Here is a 26,786-nt window from a genome sequence, read left to right as displayed (position 1 = left end):
TGTAAACGCTTGCATATAAAACACAGCGATACCAACTGCAAAGAGGCACAACATCAAATATTGACGATAATTGATCACGGTGACAATATCAAGTTTCAAGTCTATTTTGTTTAACCAGGTGATAACTCAATAGACCCAGGGGGTAGTCTCATTTACAAGAGGTACCTGGGGCACGAGGCAATGCTTGTGATACTATAGTCCCATTTGAGTAATTTTGTATTACCCCTATGGCTTCCTGTTCAGTTCAGGTTTGATTCTAAGGTCCTGCTCCTGAAATTCGCTCTAAATCAGTGTTTTTTAAGCTTCACCGCAGCCTTGCACCCCATTGGTTCTCAATCGTAAAAAAAAGTATAATGTTAATCAATGCATTGGTTTGACGAAACTAATTAGTTGTACTTATGTGCCTTGCTTACTTTGTGTTTCGATGATTTACCGTCCAATAAAATCTTGGAATGTCTCACCCCCTCAGAAAGGGAAATCTCGCACCCCCAGGGGGTGCTTTCACCCCAGGTTAAGAAGAACGACTGCTTTAAATGACCGTGGTCCCTCTATACCGAGAAGAACGTTTGACCCCATATGTAACGAGTCGGTCTCTTGGGTTACACGATCCAGACTTGTAAAATAATCCAATCGTGCTGAGAAAATGCACGTGGTAGAGCATTCGCCTGGAGCGCTCCTAAACTGTGGAATGAGCGGCCGCGATGAGCAGGGAGGTTACGTCTGTTATTCTTGTATTAATATGAGACTTAAAATAGATTGTTTTTTTTTCATATAGCGTTCACACCCTGATATTGTATTAGCTTAAACTGCTTTTAATATTAAGTATATATAGTAGAATTCCTCTTAACAACCACCCCTGTTCATCATTAATCGCTTAATGACGGGCCTCCATAGAGCCCCATGTGTAGTGTATAGTAGTGTAGTGTATAGTAGTGTATAGTGTAGTGGATAGTAGTGTAGTGGATAGTAGTGTAGTGGATAGTAGTGTAGTGTATAGTAGTGGTGTATAGTAGTGTAGTGTATAGTAGTGTAGTGTATAGTAGTGTAGTGGATAGTAGTGTAGTGTATAGTAGTGGTGTATAGTAGTGTAGTGTATAGTAGTGTCGTGTATAGTAGTGTAGTGTATAGTAGTATAGTGTATAGTAGTATAGTGTAAAGTAGTGTAGTGGATAGTAGTGTAGTGTATAGTAGTGTAGTGTATAGTGCAGTGGATAATAGTAGTGTAGTGGATAGTAGTGTCGTGTATAGTAGTGTAGTGTATAGTAGTATATAGTGTAGTGGATAGTAGTGTAGTGGATAGTAGTGTAGTGGATAGTAGTGTAGTGTATAGTAGTGGTGTATAGTAGTGTAGTGTATAGTAGTGTCGTGTATAGTGTAGTGGATAGTAGTGGTATATAGTAGTGTATAGTAGTGTAGTGTATAGTAGTGTAGTGTATAGTAGTGTAGTGTATAGTAGTATAGTGTATAGTAGTATAGTGGATAGTAGTGTAGTGGATAGTAGTGTAGTGTATAGTAGTGTAGTGTATAGTGCAGTGGATAATAGTAGTGTAGTGTATAGTAGTGTAGTGTATAGTGTAGTGTATAGTAGTGTAGTGTATAGTGTAGTGTATAGTAGTGTAGTGTATAGTAGTGTAGTGTATAGTGCAGTGGATAATAGTAGTGTAGTGTATAGTAGTGTAGTGTATAGTAGTGTAGTGTATAGTGTAGTGTATAGTAGTATAGTGTATAGTAGTGTAGTGTATAGTGCAGTGGATAATAGTAGTGTAGTGTATAGTAGTGTAGTGTATATTAGTGTAGTGTATAGTGTAGTGTATAGTAGTGTTGTGTATAGTGTAGTGTATAGTGTAGTGTATAGTAGTGTAGTGTATAGTAGTGTTGTGTATAGTGTAGTGTATAGTAGTGTAGTCTATAGTAGTGTAGTGTATAAGTGTAGTGCCTCCATAGAGCCCCATGTGTTCGCTTACCGACCATTCCCCTGTTAACGACGGGCTTTTGTTGGTACAGTAAATATTAATTAATGCATTGATTAGCCGTGCTTCTTTTAATATTCTGTGTGTATAATGTTGTTAGTATCTTTATGTATTAATATCCAATGATTAAATATTATAAAGTACGTTTTTGGGTGAAGAAAGGGGTAACTTTCGATGCTATCAGAACGAATTAAACCTTTAACATGTATTTCCTATACTCGCTTAACGACCAAATCACTTAACGACCGGTTTCGTGAAACCAATCACCGTCATTAAGAGGGGTTCTACTTTTTGATATATTTCTGCTTCCTAGAATGGTTTTATACTTACTGATTGTTATTAATCTCTCCGGATGCAACCATTTACAAAGATTGATACCTTTATTATTTGTAACATTCATTTCTTTCGCTTTTTTTTTAGTAGATTAAAATAAAATGAATAAAGAAATGTAAATGTTTTCTGTAGACGAACCGTTGAACTCGAGTGCTGAATATGCAAAAAATCAGAGGGTTTTTACCGTGATGGGTAAGGATGGGCTGGGTGGTATGAGGACGTTCGACTTACACTTCTGGCAGTAATTTGCACCTTCATCCCAGCAGTGGCCATTGCAGGATGGATGGCAGGGCTTGCCTGCCAGAACAGAGCGGCAAAGCCCATTTAGCAGAACAACAGAACGCGATGCGAGCTTCCCACAAACACAACCGTTACAGCGCCCGCCTCCCGCACTCGACGTTTGAGCGCGAGAGGTCCAAGCTAACTGCCACTGTTCCACTACACAATTGAAACGGCACATTTTTAACATCTGAATAGTGAATATCGCAATCATTTTCGTTTGGCTTAAGGGCTCAGAGCTCTTGTCTTCGATAGCCTCTCCGCTTGACTGCCAGGACTAAGTTTCAAACTGAACCCTGGTTGAACTGGAGGACTATTCACGCTGTTACATTGGTTCTTTCCCCAAGGATCACCAGCCTGCCCGAACATAAATTGTCTTAAATAATCCTTCTGCATAGGTTTTAGTGGTTGTGCTGTGCACCTTCTCCAGTGTGTTCCCAGGTTGCACCACGAGTTGTTTGGCACGGTGTGCTGCTGGGAGTTTTTTTTTATGGAAACCGAAAAGACATCGGAGAGCTAAGAAATATGTTACATTATTGCTGTTTGATGTTCACCTCCATGGGGATGCTAAAAAATTCTGATAGATTTATTTTTTAATTATGGTCATGCAAATTACTCTATTACCACGAATATTATTTGTACGCACATTCAATGTCATTTACACCTTTAACTCAATACTGATGCACATTACGCCACTCACATGTTGATTTGAAGAAGTCCAGCTTGTTGGTCACATTTTGAGGGGACTGCTTGTTCTCGAGGTCAGCCCAGTTTATGGTATCAGCGAAGCAGAGGTACTCATTGGAATCGAAGTAGACAGCTCCTTTAATGATTTCTGCACGAGACACAACAAATGGATCCACTATGATATTGATAAATGGTCGAATTTTATGTCGTGGTATAATGGTTAGCACACTGGAATTGCTATCAAAATTTTCACTAGTTCAATCTCCTGGGGGACCCGTTGAAGCAATGGTGCAAGTTTATTAAACACCTCCACCTCTGTCCATCCAGCAGTATAAATGGGTATACCACAGTTTGTCGACTGACAGGTTGCGTGTGCCGGGGTAAATTATGGATATCCCATGCCTCTTCAGAGATGTTTGGCCAGGATTTCAGAGTAAGCAGAAATACCATCCACAAGTGCTCTCTAGAGCTCCCTCTTGGGGGAGGCCATTTAAGCAGTGGGGTGAGCGAGTGATTGGGGCCGCACTCCCATGAGCGACAAATGGATGTGCGTACCCAAGAGGCCCATCAGGTGGAGCCGTCGGATACCCTGCTGCGACTCAGGCTGCTCCTTGTTGTAGTTGAGCAGCACGCTGAGCGCGTACTTATTGTCGTAGAGCGTGTTGCCGCGGATGAGACGCAGGTTCTCCAGGGGCACGTAGTCCACCTCGTTGAGGGCGATCAGCACGTACCCAGACACCTCCCGGATCGACTGGCAAACAGCACGGAGGCGAGCGGGATGGGAGAGTGAATGAGGAGTTTAGGTGAAATGTAAACTAAGCATTTTTTTTTACTTTACTAGGTAATGCCCACTGAGCTATAAAGCTCTTTTTCAGAAGCGACCTGTCCACAAATGATAGCTCAACGAGGTGGCTGATCATGTGGAAATTTCTAGCAGCCAAATACTCCAAATGCCTGTTTAAAAAACTGTAAAGGTGCAGCCCAGCAATTGCTTGCTCAGAGCGTTGCTAGGGGAAGGGCTCCACTGAAGGGATCTCTAAGAATGCTTCCATTAGACGGGAGCTCAGATGGATGTACAAAATAAACGTTAAGGGACCACCTTGGCAGTTTCTTGACAAGCATCACTATCATCAGGCACGGTCCATCCATGGTCCTGCAATATTGTTCCTCTATCTCTTTGGGCATAGTCCTCTTGGGCTCATTCCCTCCTTATTTTTACTACTGTGGCACTGAGCAAGGGGCATGTGCTTATTTAAGGAATGCATTGGTAGCACCAGGTTTATTAGTACCCATTTATTTAAGCAGCGAATAAGCGCGAACTCCTTGATAAGCCGCAAATTGCAAACGGTTATGGCAAAATTCACCATTATGGCCTCGCAAAGGTATCGGAAGCACTGAAGCAATGCCACCTCAGGTGGGCGCCGACAAGTGAGATTATGCGGTTGAGTCTCATGAACTATCGGCACAGCGTCGTCACACACCCGCAGGAAAGAGAGGTCGCTCCCATTGAGGATGTTGGTGATCTCCAGGTTCCCCATGACGATCTCACAGTTGGTGTACATTTCGCGCAGGATCTCGTACTGCTTCTCTTTGTTACTCAGCAGATTTAACTTGTTCGTTGTTCCAGCACAGTCTGCAAATATAGCGCACGGCGGCATGACATTAAAATACAAACAGCCCATTCTGTAAATATTTGATATTGTATTCTTGAACGATTTTGGGGAATGGTCCGGAATGGTGTTGAACAAAAATTGTTGCCTGTTAAACTTTAGAGCGGTATTCCCATATGAAAAATAATAGGTCTTACCCTTTCTGGTAATAAAACAGGTGTTAAGATGTTTCATACTTTGATACTGGCAAAAAAAGGTCCCATTTTGGTATTCCCATAATTTGAGATGCTGCTTGCAAACAAAATATTTTTTGTTGCGCCTGATAAAAGATGTTGGGAAAAATTACCCCTGTGGAAATGCTGGCTTGAGTCCAGTTTGACATCCTTGGCTAGTCCTCCATATAATTTATAATTTGATGGTAAGATGTATATTCTGGATAACTTCCCTTGTAATTCTATTTGAGAATATCCTTGTCTGTTTACACACGAGTGCCATAATCACAATCATTCTACTTTAATCTTTGTCTTAACTTAATTGTACTCGGAACGGTTTTAAAAAAGTCATTTTTACCAAGCCAACTTGCGTGACAGGAAATTTATTTCAATTAATACTTAATAATGTTTGTGCAGTATTTTCAATTTCCTATGTAATGTAGCTGTTGCCGTTTTTGCTCTGATTTCTAAACCTTTTTAACAATGCATTATATTTCCTTCGTTATTGTACCTTATTTATCTTATTGCATCTCCATGCTGGTGACCCATGTCACTCTTGCAAAGGAGACTCCTATCCTGCCTCTCCTGAACTCTCAGCCGGTCGAACAGAATAATCTTCAAAACGTTCAACTTGAGCTACAAATAAAAAAGAAAAGCAATAACGCGTGTCGAAAAAAACACCACCCACGAAATACTGACCTTAACTTCGTATACTAGAGCTAGAGTCTGTGACCAGGGAAAGGGAGGTCTGGACTGCCCTGCTTAACATGCTGCCGCCGCGCCCCATGTCGGGACAAGTGGATTGAGAAACCAACGAACGAACGAACTTCGTACACCGCAGTACGTCAATCTCAATTCAGACAGGAACGCTCGTTTGTCAACAGTGACAACCGCGAAATATTCTAGTTGTGTGTTGTTACCAAGAGCACGGGCCCAAGAGTAGACTGCATGCATTGCTTGTAGAAACAATACAACTATACCAGCACGAGGCATGTCCTTTAGAAGAGAAAAAAAGACACTTTTGTGAATGTCACATTTTCTTTCGGCATTGCTCTTGACGACATGTTTGGTCAAAATGGAATCATTCGTGTTCTCAGCTTAAGCCTCATCACTTGGGACACACCCAAAAAGGGCAGCCACCTTAAGAACGAGGAAATATGTTTCACAATGGTCAACGCATTCCATAAGTACACACTCAAAGCCACTTCTTTAAAAGGCTACAAATGCATGCATGGACATGATATAGGGGGCTCTTAGAAAACACAATGCACAATCGCAAAAATAAAATAAAAATTGTAAACAACACAATGTACATTTTGATGACAATTACAGAAGCCACAAGGCTCTCCTGCCATGATTGCTTTCAGTTAACAGCGAGATTCAAGGAATAAAGCACTTCACACGTTTTGTTTGAACACCTTCAGATTTCATTTTTGCGTGTATTTACTTTTGTTCGAGAATAGATTTTGAAGACACAGCTGCACCTGTATTCACTGTGGACAATCATCTCTGCCTCAGGCACTGAGTGAAAGGTAAACAAAGGGCCTCAATCACGATAGCTATCAAGGCTGCGATATTGTCTCTGTAAATATTGCAGCGTGCTCCTGACGAGGTGAAAACACGGTGGGTGGACATCTCTTGCACCTCCCCGCGGCATGGAGTGCGATGATTTGGTGAATAGTCATGATTCAGCGTGATGCTTCCATGAAAGCATTTTTTATTGTTTTGTTGTTGTTTTTTTTTCTGTCAGGCTGGTGGGATTTTTATTTTCTCCATTTGCCCAAATGCAACATTAGCATAGCATTTGTGTATTTAAAAAAATACACACCAATCTACTGCTAGATGAAGGCCTCATCACGCTATGTTAGGTATTGGGTGTTGTTTGACCATACTTCACAGGCACTAATCAGTACGGGTTGGTGAAGGATATCACTATCGACTTATGTTAGCCATGGCTAGGAATCAAACTCATGTCACTGGATTCAGAGCGTTGTGCATGAATCAGTGCACCAACTGGTGCCGTACATTTGCATCTAATTTTAAAAAAATCATAAATGAATCCTGAACGATTATATGAAGTCAATTATCGCAGGACAGATGTATCGTGAACATGAAAATACATTTTAACCGATGCATCATTCCATGTACATTGCTCAGTGAAGATTTGAGTTGGTCTGGGACACGCACGAATGGGGGGAAATGTGGTATGGGGTGGGGGTGCGACTGAAATGGTTGGCATATTGCAAGGTGGCAGTTCCACACTGTGCTCTCCCCACACTGCTCACTGTGATTGTCACTAATTCGGCCACGCCACTTAAAACACTAACATGACATATGCTGCACAAATGAAGCACCTAAAAGCCGGACGTCCCATTGTAAAAATAAACAATCGCAGCGAGGGACACCTTTTTATCTTTATTATCTGTTATTTATATTGTGAATGAGATGTGTTTACGGCTAATAATGCACAATTCTGTGCATCCCGCATGTAATATAAGCTGCCCATAAATTGCTCATTAATGTGTGTAACTGGCCTTTTACCACCTGCTTTTGAAGGGGCCATCTGCTGTCTCACTGCAATTAAGTTGCATTCCCTGTCCAAATATTGGAATACAATATTTGCACGAGAGTCATGTTGATGGACGCTGGAAGGTCCCCGCAGCCTTTATGTGGCTAGGATGGCGTGTTTTTGTTTTTATTAAAATGGATGTCTTGCACAAAACACACTTGGTGTACACCCCTTCTGTCTTAGAGGACAACTTGGAATGTCACGCTGAGCCATCATTGGCCACTTTAATTCGCGTTATTCAGAATTGTTGGGGGGGGGGGAAATGTACACAAACATTTATCGAACAATCGCGAGCACGCGTACACACGTACAGCAGGGCAGACCAAATGTTATTGGCTGCGAAAGGATAACGAGCATCTCTCAAGGGTATACAGACTACTCCCAAGTAGCGGCATGTTAGATTATCTTTCGCCGCACAGTAACGCCCAACCACCCTTGCTGCCCTTCCACTTCGGTCACGTGCCTCATTTCCCTGGCAGTGTGGGGGACTGCTGTGCTGGCTCAGTTCTCCCACCGAAGCTGAACTCGATAGCACACGTTCCTATGCCAGCCCAGCCTGACCCAGCCGAGCCCATGGATGTCGCAGATCTGAGCCCCTCGCTGTCACTTTTCGACCCAAGTAAAAGAAGCAGTCGTGACGTTACGGGCTGAACGCAGACGTGAGACGAGCACACAGTGACACTCGGTTCGCTGAGCTGGGTCAAGGTCAGAACCAGTGGTCACATTACAGCAGCAGTGCAGAAGTCTAACATAGCCTATACGGATAAGAGAGATTTTGATTTTATCAGGCCACTTATATGCCTTAGCAACTCAAAGTAACTTATATCACATCTCATCTTAACGATTTAATTTCCCTTCGAGAGTCTTGCCAAGAGGACCCCTGGTGGAAGCCGTGTGGCATAAGGTGAACGCAGCACCATCCTATGCCTGCATTAAGGGGCCGTCCATAAATGACGTCACGCGATTTTGGACGATTTTTGACCCCCCCCCCTCGTCACACGGCGTCACAAAAAGTCAGACCCCCCCCTCAAATATGACGTCACAAAGCTCTGCCCCCTCCCCCCAAAAAATAACATGCTTCAAATCACTTTAAACTATTGTCATTGTAGTGCGTATTTAATATGGCGCTGCACTCTGATGTTGTAGGAGAAAACATTTATTAAAAAGTATATTTAATTAAGTAGAACGTGTTGTCTATATTAAAAAAAGTCTGACCCCCCCTAGGTACGTGACGTCATTTATGGACGGCCCCTAAGTGATCATTTTCACTCGTTTAAAGATTGCCTCCTAACCTTTCCCGTGCACGGGGAGAGGGGACTATGAGGGGAGAGGGGAGAGCATAAGGGGAAGGGCCGAGCTCACAGAGGCTCATGACACATTGATCGTGGTGATATGTGCCTGGCTTGTCGTGGCTGTAGTTGATCAACTTAACAATCAACTCCGGGGCAGGCACAGCCTGGTTCTCGATGGTCATGGAAACTCATCAACAGAAAGCTGAGCGTTTCATTTTCCACAATTCCAAACAGCGCAGACCTTTACAGCCACATTTTATGACGCATTGTACTTTTAATTTAACTGAGTAAATGTATAACCGACTCGGAGAACTGAGTAAACAGTGGAGATATTTTGTACAGCGTCCCACTCTGTGCCGTCTGGAAATATTCACGGAATTTAAATGCACATTAAACCAGGTGAGGTTGGCACAATGCTTTCTCCTGCCCACTATTTATAATACTTCAATAATGAAGAAAATACACGTATAAAGCCAGCAACAAGTGTAGGATACGTTCTGTGCAAGCATACATACACTTTCACAACACAAACACAATCTCCCAGCACGCAAGAGGGCATATGGCAAATACTGAGCACTTCTGAAACCCAACGGGAGAGTATTTGTAAACCTCAGGTACAGACATTGTTAATTGACTTATGTATACAAGCCAGGGTGGAAGAGTGGTGGCAGTGGTTATCATACTGTGTTATCAACCCAGGCGACCGGAGTTCGATTCATGGGCACGATCAACATTAAAATAACATGAACCTTATGGCGGGACCCCGGGGTACCGAATAAACGGAAGTCAAAATCGTAATTCATGAATACATTTTTGGCGACTCCGTCCCACCCCACACATAAACGCCGCGACCCACCTGGCGCTGATCATTCTGTTGTCGTGTCGTCCAAGCGCAGCGAGGACGAATGCGCAGAATAAAGAAAACTTTGAAACTTTGATTAGTGCATCGTGTAGAGCTTGTCGAGAGAAATAGATTTCCGCGTCGTTCGCCTTCAACAGACATCAGATGACGTCGCAACGCAGTTTGTGCCAGAGCCGGGGGCTTATGGGACCCCGGGGTCCCGCCATAATGTTCATTTGGTGACAAATACTACGTACACCGAACTGCCTGCTCTTCCCACTCTCCCAGTCCCCCTACCTCCCCCATTTATCTTAACCAACCTACACTGGTCAGTGTGGTGTAGTATGGTTACAAACCCCTACGTGAAAAGCTGTGGGAAGGCCCTCAACCTGTAGCGGGTTGGTCAAGGGAGGGGAAATTATCACTTGATTTGTCTATTATTGTATAAGCCAACTGGCGCAGGTACATGAGCAATAAAACAAACGTGTATGGATTGGTCATTACGATAAACCATGATTATGCCACCATTATATCAGAGCCTCTGGGTCTCTATGTGAGGCTGTGAACCTCCACGCGGTCAATATCTCACACCATGGACCAGTGGTGCACCAATGCCCACTTAGATCATTCGCTGGTGGCATCGTTCCAGATAATCATCAGGCTACTCTCGAAGGACGGTGACATTCACCCAAATTCAGCCTCAATGTGTCTCTCTTGGAAATAAAGAGTTAACCACTGATGAGTAGAAACTCACTTGCCTCGCCCGAAATTATTTTATTTCCTCACGATTGCTGATCCTGGGTTGTGTTTAAAACATCATACGAGCAGCATGTAACCTTCACCGTGACGCACGAAACATTACATTTCTTTAATCCTCACGAATCTGCGGAATCTAAAAAAAAAATCCATTAATGAAAACTCGAATTATTTCTCGACAAGAGGGGCCATAGATCAAGCTGATCTTAAACACTGTATCATTGAAAGTGCGCCAACATCGTCAGATGCATCATTGCAACAATTTATGACTGCAATTCTGTTTAAGGAGACTCCATTTTAGGCGTGGGCAGTGTGTTTTTTGTTGTAACCCGCATGCCTCTCACCCGACGGTGAGGAGAGATGCATATTTGTGATTTATTTTATTTTATACCGACGTGACTTTACCGAAAAAACCAAAGCCTCGATACAAAGCTCCTCCGCGATACGTTATGGCACCGCGTAAAGGGGCCGTCCATAAATGACGTCACGCGATTTTGGACGATTTTTGACCCCCCCCCCCTCTCGTCACACGGCGTCACAAAAAGTCAGACCCCCCCCCTCAAATATGACGTCACAAAGCTCTGCCCCCCCCCCCCTCATTGTAGTGCATATTTAATGTGGCGCTGCACTCCGATGTTGTAGGAGAAAACATTTATTTAAAAAAAAAGTCTATTTAATTAAGTAGAACGTGTTGTCTATATGTATTTAAAGTTGCGCATTTTTTATGTGACGTCACATTTCTCAAACCACCCCCCCCCCACCACCACTCGTCACACATCGTCACAAATGTCTGACCGCTGTGACGTCATTAACGGACGGCCCCTAACGCGATGGCGCAATCACGCAGGTGACTGACGGCAGAGCGAGGAGTTTGTTGCCAAACTGTGTGCGCCTCTCCATCAGCGGCCCGAGAAGCCAAAGCGGGCAACGCACAACAAGTCCACAGCGAAACCAAGCAGGCGTGCGAAGAGAGAGTTTGGGAGGGGGGTGGTGGGTGGGTTGTTTTTTTTTTAGATGTTCTCTACGTATAAAAATGTAAGCGAAGTTAAATAAGTTAATTTATAACCCAGTAAACGTGCAACTTCGGGTCAACATCGGTTAGCAGCATCATTGGACTTGCAATCCAGAGGTTGTTGTTTCAATCTTACAGTGAGGCAGTTGTGAAACCGCTTTCCCGCTGGCCACGTTTTCTTAATAAACTCAGTCGAGCAGTACAATTGAGTCCATCACAGCGAGTCGATCGGCAGGTCGTGAGTCGTGGGGTAAAGTGTGGGTACTCTTAAGGGGCCGTCCATAAATGACGTCACGCACCTGGGGGGGGGTGGGGGGTCAGACATTTGTGACGATGTGTGACGAAGGAGGGGGGGGTGGTGAGAGATGTGGCGTCACATCAAAATGCGCAACTTTAAATAAATATAGACAACACGTTCTACCGAATTAAATAGACTTTTTAATAAATGTTTTCTCCTACAACATCAGAGTGCAGCGCCACATTAAATACGCACTACAATAACAATAGTTTAAAGCGATTTGAAGCATGTTTTATTTTCAAAATGACGTCACGCGATTTTGAACGATTTTTGACCCCCCCCCCCTTCGTCACGCGGCATCACAAAAAGTCAGACCCCCCCCCCTCAAATATGACGTCACAAAGTTCTGCCCCCCCCCAAAAAATAAAACATGCTTCAAATTTGTTTTAAACTATTGTTATTGTAGTGCGTATTTAATGTGGTGCTGCACTCTGTTGTAGGAGAAAACATTTATAAAAAATTATATTTAATTAAGTAAAACGTGTTGTCTATATTTATTTAAAGTTGCGCATTTTGATGTGACGTCACATTTCTCAAATCCCCTCCCCCACTCGTCACACATCGTCACAAATTTCTGACCCCCCCTAGGTGCGTGACGTCATTTATGGACGGCCCCTTATGTGGACAGAACACAACTACTGTACGCTCATTTATTCCACGTGACGGCAGTGAACGTTTGGCTTCACCTCCATTCCGTCACTTGGAATTCCCCTCCATGTAGATGCATAAAACATTGGCTGTGAGAAGGGAAAAAACCCACGGTGTGTATATATATAACGACACGGGGAACATTTTCAATCCATACTCTTTGGTTCTTTCGGTAAAGTCACGTAGGTAGAAAAATAAAAGATCAGCGACGTTTCGATCGCAACACAAGCAATCGTCATCAGGTGGGACAACCACTGCAACAAAAACTGCTGAAGTAGTCTTTTTTTCTACCTACGTGACTTTACCGAAAGAACCAAAGAGTATTGATTACTGCAGTCACGAAAACTTCAAATCAAGATTTTCAATCCAGTTGAAGACTGTGAATTGCACTTTTATGTAGTTTGCGATCATGTAACCATGGTCCAGATCGGAAATTGTTTTAATATCTAAAATGGTCATGAAAAGCAACTCTTGGATGCTCCAGTCTCATCTGAAAGTTGGCTGCATTTCTTAAAAACAAGGTCACATCTATTCCAGTAAACATGCAACATTAGGCCAAAGTTGGCCCAATCTTGGCCCAAAGTTCCATGTTTACTGGAATTAACTTCCCCCCCCCCCCCCATCCTTCACACGCATTTCTCCTTAAAAATTGTACAATCAGGCACTTAATGCAATTCATCGTTTCCTTTATTGTAAACCGTAGAGTTTTCCATGTCAACATTTCCAGTGTGTGTGTGATAGATTTAATTTGAATTTAAAAACCGAAGAGTTGAGGCAGTTTGCATTCCTGTGGTGGTTATGATTGAGAACTCAGCCGATAAAGTGGCGGACATTGCGCTATTTTGTAAAAGCAAAGTGATTTCACGCTCCATTATTATTATTGTCTTCGCACTTTGTGAACAAAGTGTTTCAGTGGGGCCTCTCAGAGCCTGTGGCCGCGATTGTAAACACCGCGGGTGGTGGTGGGAGGACGTGGCTCCGTTGTTGCTGTTGTTGTGCCAATGCGGCAGTGCCCCAACGCCCCCGTCTCCCCGCCAGGCACCTGCCACCGCAGAGGTGCCTGCTGACGAGCTGCGCTGACATGCCGCTGTACAGACGCACCACCCCCACCCCCCTCGGTGTTGCCAACTTAGCGATTTTTTGTCGTTACACCTGGCAATTTTTATGTTTACCTTTAAAGCGACTTTTTCACAAAGTTGCCAGATTTGCAAAACGAGGACACGATGCAGATTTAGAAGCGATTGCAGATTTGTGAAGCCGTGCATTAAGGGTGCTGTATCGTTTTACGATGTGCAATACACGGTGGGTATCCGATAGACATTTTTTATGACTTTCAGAGGTCTATCTAGCAACAAGTGGACAATCTTTGAGGTTGGTTGGCAACGTTCAGCTTTAAGGAGTTGGCAATATTGGGGCCCATCAGTTAACCAAGTGGCCTGGATCACTCACCACTGCCGGGCAGAGGAGTGGCAGGGAGTTACTTTGTAAACAAATGGTGTAACGCTATAAATCATAAGCTAATGACCCTGCCAATGTAATCACAAGGTCATTCCATGGCATTAACAACCCCCGTGTGAAAATCATCCACGGTTGGGACTATGACAAATGTATACTTATGGGAATGGTTTCGTTTTGTGTGTTTTTTGGGCGATTTGTTTACCTTTCTTATTATTTGCACTAGTCGTGTGTTTTTGTACTGTTTGTCGATGTCACGTTCTTACCCGCCCTTACCGGATATCTGTGAAAAAGAGCTTTACAGCTCATCGGATTCCTCAAGCGCAAATGAATATTCTGATTCTGATACTTAACATTTGTCCTGTTCCTTCCAGTAAGCAAATACCAAAGGAGCGTGCCTATCCACTGCGCATGCAGTGGCAATGCTCTCAGGTCGCACGGGCCGAAGGGGCCCAGACACCGGGTTATGAAGAGGGGGGAAATTGGACAGTGGTGGGGGGGGGTCTCATTTCATTCCGAGCACCAGGGCCCGTGACAACCACGATACACCACTGCCCCATAAGTAACTCGTGGACATTCAATGATTTATCTCCACAATCCACCTCCAGCAAATGATTCAATGACATGTCGCCGATGTGAGGTCATGGTTTGATTCGTTTAGTTTGTTCTGTTTGCATTTTTGGTGTCCCATGGTCTGTCTCTGCTCCACACCAACCGTGCTATTGGCCTGAATGAAATATTTCCTCATTATTTGCATTTGCATTCTTACGGGTGTGATTTTAATGAGTCGGTGCTTAAACTGTAAGCACAAAAGTCCATATAAATTCGTATTAATCTATGCATGAGTACATGCCGAGTAACTGGAAAATGGGCACTGCATAGAGGCAAATGGGCACAAGTGTTGGAAAACACGTTGATCCAGCGATCTTTTGGACTTCCCCTAGCGACAACATTTGATCAAAGCGACTGGTGACAAATGCAGCGCATTTCGGACAAGAGGACATGATACCGGTTTTTCGGAGCAATGCGAGGTGCATACCAATGATCTTGTATCAGTTCACTACGTTTAATGCCGGGTACATTTTGTGATATTTTTGACGACTTTAGAAAGCCTATCTACAAATACTTCACGACGTTTTGAGGCTCACTTGGCAGACTTTCTGCTTCAAGGAGTTGGCAAGACTGGTTACCGATCCCCTCCGTGTGCTCTGCCAATATACACGTATGGGCATCACAATGGTGTTCAGACCTTGTGGTCGTATTTTCACCATTAAAAGCCTGGGTGGTCCTTTTATTAGTCAGTTTTATTGCTGTTTCAGCAAGCAGCATTCCAGCGTGGTGTACAGGGACCTTCTTCGTCTTCCTAATGCGCTTGCGCCGAGCGGTTTTTCACACTGCCCCGCGACTCGGTGCGCAATCGGTGCGCAAATGTCTGCAGGCGTGAATGAGGTGGTTCCAACAGCCGAAGTAATTCTAGACAGGTCGTGTTTTGCACGAACAACATTTGCCCACGCGCAGCTGCCAATTTGAGCACTAAAGTGGGATTAAAAGTTTCACCGGCGGTTGCCAACACCAACAAGAAATATTTTTTTTTGTATACAGTATATAAAATGTAAGCTCACGCACACAAACACTCAACCGTACCCCCTTTTTCGTGACTGCACGCACATACCCACACCTCCAATCCCCCACTACCCTTCCCCGTGTCCTTTTCACATGGAATCTCACTGCGTAGGTTTTCGTGGTTGTGCTGTATAGCACTCCGATGTGTATTCCGGGTTGTACTGCGTGTTGTACGGCACGATTCCCGACGTATCGCTCCACGTGCGAAACGTCGGACATCACTCCGAACAACAACACACCCGGTACAACCCAGAAACACATCGGAGAGCTTTCATACGAAGCTCCTGTGGTTCAACAGCCTCTGAATGCAATTCCTCCATTACAACAACAAAACACCCTTCAAGTTGCTCGAATAGCTCATTACTGCCGTAGCTTCTTGAAGGACTTTTCATGCAGAGCCTCATATGCTGCCCTCAAGGCTATGATTTATTCAACTGAAATCACTGAAATATTGCTCTCAAATGTCTTGTTTTGCTTCGTGCTGCAATTTCTAAAGTAGGTATTCATATACAATCAATACTCCCCTCAGTCAGCCTCTACGGGTCTGCTCAATGAGTTTTTTTTTTAAATACACAAAACCCAAGGACCAACATCATTTAAATAAACATTTCAAAAACATCTTCAATACGAGTCACATTGGCGTCAACTGCTTATTACTCAATGTGCACTTTTGTGGGTTTATTAAAGCTGCATTCAGTTTTTTTTAATAAATCGCAGGCAAGTGAGCGCTCTTCGCCTTTGCACAAAGTAATTCTCTTCATGTATCTTAGAAACCCCCATGAGGAATATTTTCAGGCGCACTTGTGTGCTTAGTCAACTGTGACACTCGCTTAAAGTGGCCCCGGGGGTTGTTAGGGGAGGCTAACAAGCACGTGGTTGGCACAATCCATGGCCACAGATAAACCTCGCTGCCGCACGGCTGCTTTGACCGGCAGCGCAGGAGCCTGGCGTAATGAAATTACCCATACGCAGGTGAACCAACAAAAAAACATGTAAAATTTTGTTTATGTTCTGATAAGAAACAAATTTTGTTTTTATCTTTGGGACCTAGTTTGCCAGTATCAAAAATTATTTAAAAAATTATAAAAAGATAAGAATAGGTTTTACCCTTTGCGGCAATAAAACAGGTGTTCAAACATTAAATAGATACATTTTGCAAGGCATCATGTCTGCATTAACCACACAGTTGCGTATGTTAGGTCTTATCAGCGCATGTTTGTTTGCGTGTTTTGCTGACTTGATACCTTGAGAAAGTTACATGTTTGGTGTTTGAACAGGTTAACTCCTGTTTCATTGCCAGAATAGGGTAAAACCTATTTTTATTTTTCAACGATTTTTAAAATATATTTTATGCCCCATTGTGATCGTGAGCCCATAGGGGCTGGCGAGGACAACCAGGTGGAGTTCAGGGGCCAGAGACGCAGACATCCCTCGAGGCTCAGTTTGTGTCTTCATGTACCATGTACGATGGGTTCTGGGTGAAACATCAAGAGGAGAGAAAACCACGCGGACCAATACATCTCCCAGTACGTGAAAAACTCATCGATTATCGAGAATTATAATAAAATATTCACATCCCTGAGCCAATCCACTGCTGGATAAAAGCCTCCTCAAACTATGTAAGTCATTCCGGGTGGTTTGACCAGGCTTCGCCACACTGGTCGATGCAGGATAGCGAACCGCACTGAAGGTCGAACATCAGTGACTGAGTGATATCTGAACCGGTACTGGGCCATGCTTTTCACCTACCTGCTAGATAGTACTATTACTCTGGAAATCCCATAAGCTGGTGGAATAAAACACGTTTTATATGTTTACGTGGAGATAAGGACTGAGATTTGTTTATATATGTTATTCCCCATTGTGAGTAGCTCGACTCATCCAAATACAGCATTCACCAACAATGGATGAAGAATGCATGAGTCTAATGAAAGTGTCTCCATGCTCAGATTTTCTATAACAGTAGCCAGTCTGTCTATCGGATGACTACTGCTAACCTACAACACAGTGGTCATGTATTTATTGACCCTGGCAGGAGAATGAGCTCAGTGCTCTCTCGACTGGGATTTCAATCACAACCTCCTGTGAAGCAAGAAACGTTGCCACATCGCTCTCCAATCAGATTGTCATTCCGTTATGGGATATGCACACAATTGTGTATGGCAGTATATAAAATATACAGCACAAAGATCTAAACAGTATGTATGATGCCCAAAGGCATGACGTTAAGAAAAAAATAATTACATTTGCATGAGTTCGTCACAGTCCAATGTTTAGGACACTCCAACTGACTGATATCGGGATGGGAGCCCAGTGAGATTCATTCGCTGTTTGTCATTATTCACCATGGAGTTTAATCCCTATGAATGCTTCCATGGTGCAATGGTTTAGCACACTGGTCTTGCAATCTTGAAAAACTCAACACGTGCGTCAATAACACTGCCTTAAAATTACTACTATAATGAGCCAAGAATGTCTGTTTGTGTGTCCCGCGTGTGACGTCACTCCATATGCCGCACCCCCTCGTCGTTAATATTCATGAGCGGGTGGATTTTTACACTCACGCAAAATAAGTTCGAGCGGAAATACTTTTTTTTCGCAAATTCGCTTTAAGTTTGACGTTTCTTTATTGAAAGTGAATATAATAAATAATTCTACGCAGCAACAAAGTCGAGTTGGTGTCTTTATTTATTCAGCACTTGAGACAAAAGGTAAGTCTAATTTATGCTTCTACATTATGGTAAAATAGATATTTCTCGGTGATTTTCCAGATATTGTATCGATTTCCAATTTATTTCACCCCCAGCGACCGAAAGCAAAAGAGAATAAAGTATCAGAGCAGTGAATTTGAACAAATTGAAGGTCAGTTTATATACAGTGACATGAGTGAGAAGAAGATGAGTGAGGTGTTTTAGGACTTTGTTTTATGCCAGATTCACTGCCATTAATACAGTGCTACAGTGAAGTGCAGTGAAATGTTTCATGACATACTTTCGTGCAAGATTCACTGCCATGAAATTTACACAAGATATAATTATACTCTGCTCAATTTTTTTCGTAAATATTACAGCTTCCGTTCTAGAACGGGCAAAGAAGCTAGTAAAGCATGTCCTGTAATGTGACATTTCAGACAATGGCCCTTTTTCATAGCACATACATAGAGGCCAGAGAGATAGATACATTTAAGCATTGTGAATGTTACATATTTTTTTCTTTTAAACAGGCATTGCTGCTCAAGAATGCGTTGAGTTGTTGTTGTTGTTGTTGTCGTTGATTTTGTATTGTGCACCACCGCCAACCCAGCAACGCCCAAACGACTCGCGAGCCAGAGGTCGTCGCCTAGAATTCCAACCTCCCAGCGCGGCAGCCAAAACAACGGTGCCCAGGTTCCTGAATCCCCCGCTCCGACCGCCACCGTTGACCCAGCAATATAAATGGGCAGGAGGTGTTGCGGTGAAGTGTGAGGGTTCTAACACGCCTTTCAAAAAGACATCTGGCCAGCGTTGAAGAGTAAGCCCAATAGCCCCTAATTGAGGCCCTTCCATGAGCCGGCAATTACAGGGCCCCCATGTTCACCTACATACCTCCTTTTTGTGCTCTACTTAGGCGATGGAGCACATGCCGTGATTATTGGGCGATTCTGTACTGTTCTTGGACACCAAGCCAAGCAGCTTCGTGAAGTCACTGTCATTTGACGATAGAGGCGCTACTGGAACAGTTCCACTCTCGGCCGTAAAAGGTAAAGGTGGCAGCCCTGCAATTGCTTTGCCGTATGTATGACCTTCTTTAGCACCGTACATAGCCAACCGTGCTAATTGGAGGTGCTCAAAGTACTGCTGGCCGAAGGGCCTCCGCTAGAGAAAGAACCTCTCAAAAGGGCATTAGACTGACTCTTAAAGATTGGCCAGACACCTTAGTAGAGGAAGTGAATACCCTACAGTTTAACCCCAACCACATGTGATGTACCCATTTATGCTGTACTTCTGGGAAGAGAGAGGCTCGGGGTTTTAAGAAACTTACCGATTGCGGTTAACCTCTGGATTGCAAGTTCAGTATGCTGACCATTACACCAGACTTTTCGGCAGTGAGCATTCGTGACAATACTCACTGCTGATGAGTCCTAACTATAACAAAACCGGTTTAGAGTTGTGTCTCACTGCTGCCTGTCAGTCGGTCACATTTGCTCAATTGTTATTTGATGGTGATCTAAGACAAGAGGAAAACAATGCAGTTCTTCAGGAACAGTTGATGGGTTTTTCAAAGGTATGAAGCTGCACGTGTTGTTGTGCATCATTTAAAACATTCCACCATGGCACATTACCTTTTTGAAAGCGCATTCATCGATTTGAAAACGTACAGCTTTACAATCGGCATACATAGCCTTTTGTACCTTAGTGTTAAAAATTAAATTATGTTACATGTGCATCTGCATCGTTAGATGGTAACGTTTTTTTTAAGAACTGTATTTGAAATTGCTTAAAAGGAAACGTTCCACTCATCAGCATACATGTGTTTTTCTAGTAGCTTATGTTATTCCATGGAACAATGGGGCTATGGTGAACCCAAGTGTAACATAAAGCGTGTTCTTTTCTATCCCATCATTAATGATTCAACAACGCGCATATTTAAAGAGACACTGAGGCATTATGAAATCGCAATAATTTCCTCCCAAATGGAAATTGCATCATTGAGAACCTCGTATTGTCACACTGTGGAAGTCCCGCCGCTCTTCTTTCTCATGTTTGTATTGGACGCCTGCTTGTGTGGTGGGTGTTCGCTATTTGCATGTTTACAACTACCGTGTGTCTAAGGCAGTAAAGGTGCTGCAATGCACAGTCATTGCAGCCTCACAATGAATGGCAAGGACGATTACTCAAGGCTGTAGAGCAGGGCAGGAGGTTGCACGTAGTAATTGGTTCACGTGCACAGTTTAATACAAACGGCGATATCGCATCAAGCAGCAGGATTTTTGGCTTTGTTTGAGCATTGCGGTATTTCTCTTTCCACCCCACTGTGCCAATACACACCAAATTTTACCACATAGAACATGTAGGCATGGGGCCCCGTGGTGGCGAGATGTTAACTACCTCGCCTGGTATATAGGGGTTCGTGGATTACAATACCAACCCGGACACCTATATATGTGAAGTTTTGTATCTTCTCCCCGTGGCCGCGTGGATTTTTCTCCGGGTCCTCTGTTTTTTTTTCCCTCAAGGTTTTGAAACATGCGTTTAGAGCATTTGCTTGGTATTAATGTCCACATGATAAGCCACGTATGCTTATCATGTGGAAAATGCTTTTTGTGTTAAATTTTTTGTCCTTCCCCCGCATCTCCAATTAGTATGGTTGGCTACATACGGTGCGAAATAGGTTCAACATACATACATACATATTTCGTTGAGCTATCAATTTGTGGCCAGGTCGCTTCTGAAAAAGAGCTGTATAGCTTACAGTGGGCCTTACCTGGTAAAATAAAAAAAACGGTTTAGTTTTAGGCATGACAACATATCTAATTCTCCGGCTTATGAAATGAAGAATAACACTGCAATGCAGGCATCTCCAGAGTCTGTGAGGACCCCTATATTCACCCACTGGGTATTGGGCCAAGATCCCAACATTCCGCCTTCTGCCCAGGCAGGCCCTCTCCGGCCAAAGCCCAAAGCCACGCATCGTCATGAAACCTACACCATGGCCGCAGTTCTCACCCTTACAAAAGGCTCGTCAACATCACTTTGTTCGCCTATTCTTTATTGTGTCAACTCACATCCAGCTAAAAAGTACCGCAAAACAAACATCAAAGTAACGTTTGAGTTACTTTTTCATACACACTTGAGGTTTTTTTGTATTTTAAACGGATGAAAATTGACTGCACAACCTGCTCAAGTGGCACACTTTCGCTATCAACCCATCTGTCACAATGTATGAACGTATACATATATCCTGTACCGTTAATCTCAGCGCTGATATATAATTATTACCGCCTATGCAAATTGTCGCATTACTGCACTGAACAAGCAGACACATTACGGACCAGCGAGCGACACTCAACAATATATTATGCTGTAATTGAGAAAATCGCAGTGGACCGAGAGCTTTGAGTCTGTGATTGTCACATAATTTACCCTAGGGAGTATGCTTTTAATATGCGATACTCCCTCGGGTAAATTAACCCCCATAACCAACACGGCGTGGGAAGGCCTTCATCCAGCAGTGGATTGACAAAGGGTTACATTATTATATTTATAATTAGTATCATTTTATTAAATGTTCACCGGAAGCATTACATTATCTGGGAGTTGTGTTGCCGAGGTCATGCATTAAGCTCTTGCATCGATACTGTATATGAACACGAGAAGTTTGTATTTTTTTAATTAGTGCATCCTTGTCATTGCAATGGATAAAAGTCAAAATTCCTGCCATTGAAGACAGAAGGCAAGAGAGACATCCCATGATGGACAGGGGGGGGGGAGCTGTCAGGAGGGTGGTTGACTGAGAGGGCCTGGGGAGCTAGTGGGGATCTGGGGATACGTTAGAGTTGGGGAGGGTGCGTTGGGTTTTCTGTTACGGCATTGGGTGATGTGTTAAGACCCGAGTAAGCACCTTGAGCTAGAGTGCTGCTGCTGCACGAGTGCTTCTCGACGCACATAAGCATCTGCTGCCTTCATGTGTATGCAACCCTTTAGTTTCATCTCGTTTAAGGAGGGGGGGGGGGGGGGAGCATGAAATAGTCACTGTAAAACAAAAACATTTACGTGCAACGCTAAACAGAATGGGTACGGTCCTGCTTTGTCTACCGTGCATTCTGCGCTCGTGGCCACCCACTGTGCATGTGAAGAGAGGCTGCATCACCAATCACGCATTTGTATTTTGTCCAGCTCCCTCCAACTTTGCTCACGGTTTGTATATTATCAAACAAAGCTCGCATTTTACAACAAAAAAATGTGTCAGCGGACCAGTCCGTTTGTGCGAGCAGTCGTTATAAAGTTAAAATATTTTACTGATTTTTTTATTGACTCTAGGATTCAGAAGAAGAGGGGACTGGCCCTTCAAAAAGAGGGGGGCTCGCTCTTCAAAAGAGGGGGCTCGCTCTGTAAAAAGAGGGGGCTCACTCTTCCTCCTCCAAACAGTTGCTGACAGGTAGGGTGCATGTACACATATCTACCGAACCACCCGCCCGTGCTAATCAAGACATGCATTTGGTTAGAAAGCCGCAAGGTAAACACGTGCTTGATGACACTTCATTGGCATGATCATGCAGACAGATGGCAATACCTTGTGATGAACAACAGAGCAACGATGAAAATTGTGAAGGGGAGTATTTTTTTTAATGCTGCCCGCAAAATGCAAACAAAGTCACGCCCAGTACACGGTACTCAAGTACATAGTCTGATGGAACGTGAAGGCGTACACGTGAGCGAGACTTCCAGGTAGGGCTTCTCTCCCTCTGTGTCTAGAATGAAAACTAATTTCTTCATTAACGACTTTTTTTTATTTTAGCTTGTAGTCCTCCCCCTCCCCCCTTGCACGCACCTCCGATTAGCACGGTTGGTTACGTACGGTGCGAAAGAAGTTCAACATCGTACAGACATACGTACAAACGGCCAGCAACGAACAGCAGCAACATTGAAGTTGCAATGGACGAGAATTCGTACGTTCCTTGAACTGAGCAAAGGTTGTTGTGAGAACTCTGGAATAGAGACGATGGGAGGGGATTCCCAAGTCAAGCAGTGCGAGTAAAGAAGCAGAGAGTGTTTCGACCTGCAGTGTGGTGGTTGAACACAACACGTTACGTAAGAGCAAAATACGAAACATTATTTTAAAAAAAACTGTTGTAATTGGCTGTCTAAAGAGTCGTATTTTATTAGTCCCTCTCCCCGGTGGAGACAGAGTAAAAATATATAACTCTCGGCTATTGAAAATTCTAAATCTTAATCCACGAGCAACAGGTCAATGGAGAAAATACAATTTCTGATTGCATTGCGGTACTATTTGTATTGCTAAGCTCGATTACTTAAGTTAAGTTGGTGAAACTCTATTCAGCGAAATCTGATTCACCGTGTCATATAAATGCGTGCCTCTCACAGCAGGTTTTAACACAAAGAATTTACGTGGGTCATTTGTGCTTAATAGACTAAGGATAAAACCCCGCTTCCCGTAATAAAAGTCGCCCTGGTGGGTGTTTGCTGGTGGGTGTTTGCTGATGTGCTCACCACGGTGGCTGCGTTAAGGGGATTTTAGTCGCGTCACCGCCAACGCGACTTAAAACACAAAGTTCTCAGCGGATCGTTACAGAACACGTGCAGAGAATTTTGCCTCTTGCGCCTCCCTCTCATGCGCATAACGATGCGTTTCCCACTAATCCGTGCGCCCACAAAATTGCATCTGAGAAAAGTTTAATGGCTTAATGGCGGTGACGGGAGCACATGAGCGCGGCGTATAGCTCGTGACCGGGAGGGAAATAGGGAATGGAGAACAATGGGGGGACCTTTAATTGTAAGGTATAATTACATTTGTCCATGTAAGAGCGTACGTTTAGCAGCAGATAAGTGTCGAATGAAGTCACAGCATCGAAATATTGTAATCATCCCTGGGTGTGTCTCCTGACTGAAACGCCACATTTAGGTGACATCACCTCTTGGGGCCAAAGAAGGCCAGAGGAGGATTTTAGGCCGCCACATGCGGACGTATTTTTGATTAACTGAAGCCAGAAAAATCCACAAGGACAGTCCCAACGCCAAATGCTGGAGAGGGTACGCCAAAAAAAGCAACTATCTTTGCCCAACAACAACAGAGTTCATTCCAAACACACAAATGCCAGTGTCATGGCGTTTATCATTTTTCTTCTTTGTGTTCAAAAAGGCATACCTAATGGCCTGCACACAGTTTAATCTCTCAGCTGAATTTCGCCTTTAAAGCATGGTGCATAATGTATTTAATTAGTCACCCAAGCTGGTTCCGTAGCTAAATGGACTTCATTGTGCAGAAGGGCATGCAGGCTAACAGACCGCACAATAATTACTTTTAAAAATGCTCTACACTAAAGAAAATGCACACTTTATGCATCTGACCACTAGAGCCATGAATCTCAACACATTGCATTGACAGAACCAATAAAAGTAACCTTTATTTACAGTACTGAACTGCCTTTTTGTTTATAGTCTTGTGTAAAACTAACAAAAATAGTCCGCTCCTAGATACACCGGGCACGTCACCGTCATGAGCTTAAGCATGCCCTGCCTTAGCTGATGAGCAGAAGAAAACCAAAACCGGTCAAGACTTTTCTCGTATCAAACCCAATGGCTGCGAAAACAAAAAGATCTCACAGAAGGCCGTGGGGCCAATGGGATGTGTAAATATACTTTTAAAAACAATATATATACGAGCGGAGAGACAAATATGACAACGAGGCGTATTGTCTGCTTATTTATTTCGTTTAATAATAATTATTACAGGTCGATGAGCACGGGAACCGCGTTGAATACACTAATACTGTAAGCAGGGAATGTTAACGAATACTAATGGGAAGTCTATAGCGCATGTTTGTTTAAACTATCACGTGGCGTTAAGCTGCCACAGATACACTTAAAGGTCAGGTGCTTGGTTTAGATCAACATTCGCAAAATTTCAGGATATTAAACGTCATTTGGAACAGGTGGTGGGCAGGTGGCTAAACAATTAATAAAGCATAAAGGCGCACGGACATCACATGTACAGTTCCAGCCAGGTATCAGCCAAGAGAAACGGACTGCTTCTTTAACGCTAAATGCGCAATAAAGCATGTCAGAACGATTTCCTGTGCTGTGTTCATTACAATGAATATAACTTGCCGTTGATATACGAGCTTTTACCATGTTCGTGACCTTAAACGAGGATATTAATGTTTGATATTGTATTAATTAAGCTCATACCTGCATCCCTTGTGAGACATGTGGATATGACATTTGGAGATAATCTTTTAACACACGTCCACAGTGTTTCACAGTCGTGAAAAGTTTTAACGGAGCGGTGAGGTAATGGAGTGGACAATCGGTACTTTGCATGTGTGGCACCAAGGATCCGCCTTGAGCAAAAGCTTCATTCTTATGCCACTATGAAGTTCCCAGTTCCTTAGAAAACATTTCGATGATATGTAATACTTTCCAATATGTATGTGCATGTTTTATTTTACCACGCAATTTTATGACAAAGCCTTCATATATTTGCAGTGTTTTTTTTACTTGGTGTCAAGTTAGTAGCTACCCAGGTCCGACAATCTGGAAAAGGAAGTGCAGATAGCAGCAAATGCCTCCAGCTGAAATGTCCCTTGCAGCAATAAACCGTTGTGCACTGTCTCTATTACACATTTTTGCATTGCCCGAGGCTTTGCATTCCATCTTTGAAAATAATCCATGAGCATAGATAAGCGTATAAACATTAACGATTGGACAAATACAAATTCAAAAATGCAGCAGCAGATAACCCAGCGGATGAAACGCAGTTATGGACACATCATTGATTCAATGGGGGAGGGTGGGGGGAAAAAAAATACAAAATAAAAAACAAAAAATATCCGTTGCCGAATAGACAATTCTGCTTGTGTTGTTCATACGGCTGGCGACGTCACGCCGGATGTTTATCTTGAACACACGAACACCTTTTGGTGTGCTGTGACCGCAGTCGCGTGGCCGCGGGGCCAGCTGCCCCACCTGGCTGCATGCGCCGTGCGTCAATTGGTAAATTACGACTCGCCGATATTCGTCATCTGCTATGACGACAGGAAGTGGAGCCACCAGACACGGTGAAGCGATCAGACTTGACTCACCTTGTGAATTCCACCTTTAACCGTGACCTGTGCGCAATCCTGGTCTTGGACACGAACGCTTGTCGGTGGAAGCTGAGAGACACCCGATTTAACACGTAGGCCTTTCGCGACCAATATTATCCATATGAGGTTTTTTTTCGATCGCGTAAATATAAATTTACATTATAACCCAAACAAAAACCTCTATTGTGGTCACTTGATAGACATTTTTTTTTAAATTCCCTTGCCGAGTCAAGTAAGTGTTCAGGTAACAACATGTACGGTACGTAAAATGATAAATAACATCTGCCAAAGAGTTACTACACGGAGGCGTTTGCGATTGTGCTGTCCAGCTTTCCGATGTGCTTTCAGGTAGTTCTGCGTGTTGTGAGGCATGATGTCCGACGCTTTGCATCACGTG

At 43.4% G+C, this 26,786-nt stretch overlaps 1 protein-coding gene across 1 annotated transcript in view; it reads right to left on the bottom strand.

Moving 5' to 3' along the window:
• The window catches only part of LOC116938537 (receptor tyrosine-protein kinase erbB-4-like), a 64,706-nt gene that overhangs the window by 24,945 nt on the left and 12,975 nt on the right, over positions 1-26,786 (bottom strand). Inside the window, exons 2-5 of the mRNA XM_032945721.2 lie at positions 4,751-4,902; positions 3,825-4,020; positions 3,283-3,417; positions 2,535-2,600 (exon numbers count right to left, since the gene is read on the bottom strand). Coding sequence (XP_032801612.2) covers positions 2,535-2,600; positions 3,283-3,417; positions 3,825-4,020; positions 4,751-4,902 — 549 coding nt within the window. The remainder of the gene's footprint in view (positions 1-2,534; positions 2,601-3,282; positions 3,418-3,824; positions 4,021-4,750; positions 4,903-26,786) is intronic.

Source organism: Petromyzon marinus, chromosome 4, assembly GCF_048934315.1.
Source record: "Petromyzon marinus isolate PM22_M1 ecotype Great Lakes invasive population chromosome 4, UKy_Petmar_22M1.pri1.0, whole genome shotgun sequence".
NCBI classification, from domain to species: domain Eukaryota; kingdom Metazoa; phylum Chordata; class Hyperoartia; order Petromyzontiformes; family Petromyzontidae; genus Petromyzon; species Petromyzon marinus.
This window is presented reverse-complemented; position numbering and strand designations above follow the sequence as displayed.